Source organism: Sardina pilchardus, chromosome 17 (genome assembly GCF_963854185.1).
Source record: "Sardina pilchardus chromosome 17, fSarPil1.1, whole genome shotgun sequence".
Taxonomy (NCBI): Eukaryota; Metazoa; Chordata; class Actinopteri; order Clupeiformes; family Clupeidae; genus Sardina; species Sardina pilchardus.
The window spans coordinates 32,087,902-32,092,901 of record NC_085010.1 but is presented as its reverse complement, the minus strand read 5'-3'; the positions used below and the strand labels follow the sequence as shown (position 1 = coordinate 32,092,901).

The 5,000-nt window shown below is 53.5% G+C and overlaps 1 protein-coding gene across 1 annotated transcript in view; it reads left to right on the top strand.

Moving 5' to 3' along the window:
- Positions 1–4,909, top strand: part of wnk1b (WNK lysine deficient protein kinase 1b) — a gene marked incomplete in the record, with an annotated part of 113,102 nt that extends 108,193 nt beyond the window's left edge. Inside the window, 2 exon segments of the mRNA XM_062518228.1 lie at positions 1,840–2,078; positions 4,070–4,909. Of these exon segments, the coding sequence (XP_062374212.1) occupies positions 1,840–2,078; positions 4,070–4,543 (713 nt within the window).
- Positions 4,910–5,000: the final 91 nt, after the last annotated feature.

Here is a 5,000-nt window from a genome sequence, read left to right as displayed (position 1 = left end):
TCTTCTCAGGGCTGCTTATTGGCTGCGTCATCTCCATTGCTGGCTAGCTCTCCCCTGATTGGCTTTAGTAGTGACTGAGCCTCTTGTGATTGGTCAGCTGAGTGGTTCCACTAACGGGCCTTTACCAAATCAGAGCCTCTTATTGGCTAGCAGCAGGGCCAATCAGGAGTCCCTCAGGGGCTCCTCTGTCTGAAGCTGTAGTGGACGTCGCTCTGAGAAACAGGAAGTGGACCAGAGAGCAGCATGGTTGACCTCTAGTGACCTCTAGTGACCTCTAGTGACCTGCGCTGTGTTCAGCGGTAAAACTGATCACCATGACGATGACGCAGGATCCCCAGATGTCCGGTCCACTGACGGCCTCGAGCGCCTCAGAATTCCAGAATTCCTGACTCGAAATTCCTTCTGCCCTCAACGCAACTGTGTCACCCACACACACACACACCTCCACTATAGAGCACAGCACTTGTCATGTTTGACCACACACATAGATATATATAAGACACACACACACTCACACACACACACACATACGCACGTACATGTAAGAGGAAGAGCTGGCCTATCCTCAGTGTCTACTGCTCTCTCACACACACTCACACACACTCACACACTCTCCCACGCTAATGCTGGCTAAAACAGGCTTAACAGTAACGCTGCCTAGTCCCTGAAGACAACACACACACTCTCCTCAGCTTAACAGTAACGCTGCCTAGTCCCTGAAGACAACACACACACTCTCCTCAGCTTAACAGTAACGCTGCCTAGTCCCTGAAGACAACACACACACTCTCCTCAGCTTAACAGTAACGCTGCCTAGTCCCTGAAGACAACACACACACTCTCCTCAGCTTAACAGTAACGCTGCCTAGTCCCTGAAGACAACACACACACTCTCCTCAGCTTAACAGTAACGCTGCCTAGTCCCTGAAGACAACACACACACTCTCCTCAGCTTAACAGTAACGTCTCTCCGTCTCCGCCCAGGACTCCGCACAGCACACAGGGTGGCATGGCTCAGGGCATGCCATTCTCTGTCACTGTCAGTAAGAGTCCTCGGGACTCTTGAGGGCTGCTCTATAATCTGTCGCTATTATTATTATTATTATCATAATCATTATTATTATTATTATCATTATAATTATGGCAAATGTTTCAACTCTGCCCTGCTGAGGCTCCTCCCACAGCATGACACGGCAGCTTTTCTTGGAGTTGGCCGACTTGCGGGAGCCATTTTGTAGCTGTGGCCATCTCCTGCTGCTGCAGCCCCCCGCAGCTGCGCTTAGACTGGCCTCTGGCCCCCTCTGGTGGCACTGCGGAGAACTGCAGCTGAAGCGCTGCTGCTCACTCACTGGACAAGAACCCAGTGAGGAGGAGAGAGTCCCTATCTGACCCAACACCCTCAACGACCCCCCCAACCCCAGCCCCCCCCCCCCCCCCTCCGACCCCCACCCCAGGCAGACGGTGCTAGTGAGGGCCCAAGGCCCGGCTGGGTTCTGGTTCTGTGGTGCTGCTAACGTGTGCTGTTGTGTCTCCACCGCCCCCCTGTGTTGCAGGCTGGACGGGTTCTGCCTCCGGTTCTGATAGGAAAGACCCGTTAGGCTCAGAGCGGAACCCCAGGTGCTCTGCAGACGGCCCTCTCATTCGCTCTTTCAGTTCCTCCTTTTCTTTTGGGTTCAGCGCTCACACACACACACACACACACACACACACACACCTGTACATATTGATATAGTCTGTGTTGTGTCAGATTGTGTCGGTCTGTGCTACAGTAATATGCCCCAGTCCCAGACTCTAATTGCCCCAGTCCCAGACTCTAATTGCCCCCTCCTGCCCCTCCAGGGACGAGCAGTACTACCGGCGTGAGTGGGCCGGCGCAGGGCCCGCAGTGCCCCGCTCCTCCAGCGGGGGCAGGCTCGGGCTCGGGCTCGGGCTCGGGCGGCCAGAGCCGCAAGGGCACCTTCACGGACGACCTGCACAAGCTGGTGGACAACTGGGCGCGCGACGCCATGAGCCTGTCCCAGGGCAAGAGGCCCGCCAAGGGGCAAGGACAGCCCACCTCACAGGGACACAGCTACGAGGTACACACACACACACACACACACACACACACACGCCATGAGCCTGTCCCAGGGCAAGGACAGCCCACCTCACAGGGACACAGCTACGAGGTACACACACACACACACACACGCCCACACACGCCATGAGCCTGTCCCAGGGCAAGGACAGCCCACCTCACAGGGACACAGCTACGAGGTACACACACACACACACACACACACACACACACGCACACACACGCCATGAGCCTGTCCCAGGGCAAGGACAGCCCACCTCACAGGGACACAGCTACGAGGTATACACACACACACACCAGACGCCATGAGCCTGACGCTAAAAGTCCAGTATGTGTCGGTGTATCCTGCAGGTACATTTCAGGTGACGTTGTCGTTTTTGCGCTATAGAGCTCCACAGTCCCGCCCCTCCTCCGAGAGAGGTGCTTGTCCGGAAGTAAATTTCTCATTCATTTCTCCCATTGAGAGTTTTGGGCCATGCCTTAGGCTAACCAGCTACGATGTGACTCATAAGCATATAACTTATCATTTCGAGTGAAAAAATGAACAGAAAATGTAAAAAAACCGAAAGGTACAAGACTGTGTACATATCTTAAATTCCGAATTAGAAAACTCAAATCCCGTGATGCTTTGCAAACGTACACACATTTCCAACATTTGCAGCCTAACGATAGTTTAACATGGTTCCATATTAATCTAAGAAAAGAGGATGATTACTTCCTACCGTTCCCATTGAGTAAATTCAACCTTCAAGATGAGAAACCCGTTCTTTTTCGGAAGACCACACATCGGTCCTGACAGCCCTGCAGCCATTTTATGTTTTGAAGTTCCAGCGAGACGAAGCTGGACGATAGGCGCGGGAAAAGTTGAGTACAGTTTGTTTGGGATTGCCATGGCAACGGCGATCTCTACCAATCAAAGGCTCTGCTTTCACCAGTTTTACACGGTAGGGTGTTGGGTAGTGTTAGTAGTACTCTCTCGTTAAATCGTGAAGAAAACATTGTTTTCTCAAAACAAGGTTGATGCCCCGTTAACTTTTGACATCTATATGAGCAGGTATAATCGCTTAGTCACATCGTAGCTGGTTTGAAGTCTACCATGGACGGTTACGATTTTATGGCTTATTCTCCAGTTGTCAATGGAGAAATTGTATTGGATTTTTACTTCCGGACAAGGCTGTGGGTGGGACTGTGGAGCTCTATTCCTGTTTTTTGGCTCCATTGAAATGAATGGCAGAACCTTCGGCCATTGTGACATCACAGCAGAACTGCCTCTAGGTTTTAAGGCACCTGGCAGCTGCCATGAAGCTGGTCTGTGTGTGTGTGTGTGTGTGCATGGAGCTTTTGACCTGTATGTCCAATTTTCAAAAATGAGGTACTATTGGAATCCTTGGATGAAGCAGATTGTGATGCCATTTTAAACACAATTATTATAGATTTTCACAGCGTGCATCTACCAGCTATAGTGACACCCTAGCAACCATCCCAATTACCCTAGCAATGCCCTAACAACCATCTTAATTACCTTAGCAACAGCCTAGCAACCACCACTAATATCAACCTAGCAGCCAACATGATTACCCTAGCAATAGCAACCACTGCATTATTTTGCATAGCAACCACCATGTACCCGGCCTAGCAACACCCTAGAAACCATCCCAATTACCCTAGCAACCATTGTAACCACCCTAGCAACAATCTAGCTACCACCTTTATAATGTCAATCTAGCAACCAACATGAGTGCCCTAGCAACCGCATTATTTTGCATAGCAACCACCATTTACCCTAGCAACTCTTTAGCAACCATCCCAATTACTCTAGCAACAACCTAGCAATCATGCTAATTACCCTAGCAACAACCTAGCAATCAGGGGGCACACACACACACACACACACACACACACACACACACACACACACACACACACACACACCCCCACACCAGTCTCCGTAGTGTGTGCAGTGCTGACTGTGCTCTCTGTCTCCCCCTGCAGGCGGTCCCTCCGGCCAGCATGGGCCGTAAGTTCTCTGCGCCGGGTCAGCTGTGCCCTGGCATGGCGTCTTCCCTGGGGGGCCACAGCGCCGCCGCCCCCCCCTCCGCTACCTCTCTGGGCCGCAAGGGCTCGCTCTGCCCGCCTGTGCCCACCTACGGGTACGCCCCCCCCACCGCACCTTACTCCGGCCCCTGGCCCCCCACCCCCACCGCCGCCGCCTCGCACCCCTCCGCCCTCATGACCTCCGCCCCCCAGATGACCCCGTTCGTGACCCCGGGGGGGTCGGCCCCCCCCCCCCTCCGCGCTGCAGGGGTTCCACATGGCGCCCCTGCAGAAGGCCGTGAGCAACCCCGCCGGCCCCAACCTGAGGACCACATAGACCATGAACCCACGGGGCGGGGGGGGGGGGGCACGGACCGATGGAGGCATGTCCAGTTTATGTTTTCATTTCTGAAGATGGATATAAGACTGTGAAGAGTGTGTGTGTGTGTGTGTGAGCGTGAATGGCAGCATATGTGTGAGAGGGAGTGTGTGTGTGTTTGTGTTAGGGGATTTGTCGGGATCAAGTCCAAAGGCCCCCCCCATATAACCTTTACCCCCCCCCTCACCCTGGACCTGGACAGATGCATGCTGGGATAGGCATGTTGCTAGGCTCCTGTCGTCATGGTGCCGAGCAGAGACCCACGGACACACGAGTGCAATGTTCCGTTCCGCCGCCAAAGAAAGCACCCGATTGGTGGATTTGATCAGTCTCAAAGCACGTGATTGGAGGATCCTGTTATTGGGGGGACCCCCCCCCCCCCTCAGAGGAGCAGCGGAGTGGACTGTGTTTGGGGTGTGGGGGGGTGTTTGGGGTGTTTTGGGGGGGGGGGGGGTTATTCAGTGAATGTTGTTGATGGTTGAAGTGTGGTGGGCTGAAGCTAGCTACCTA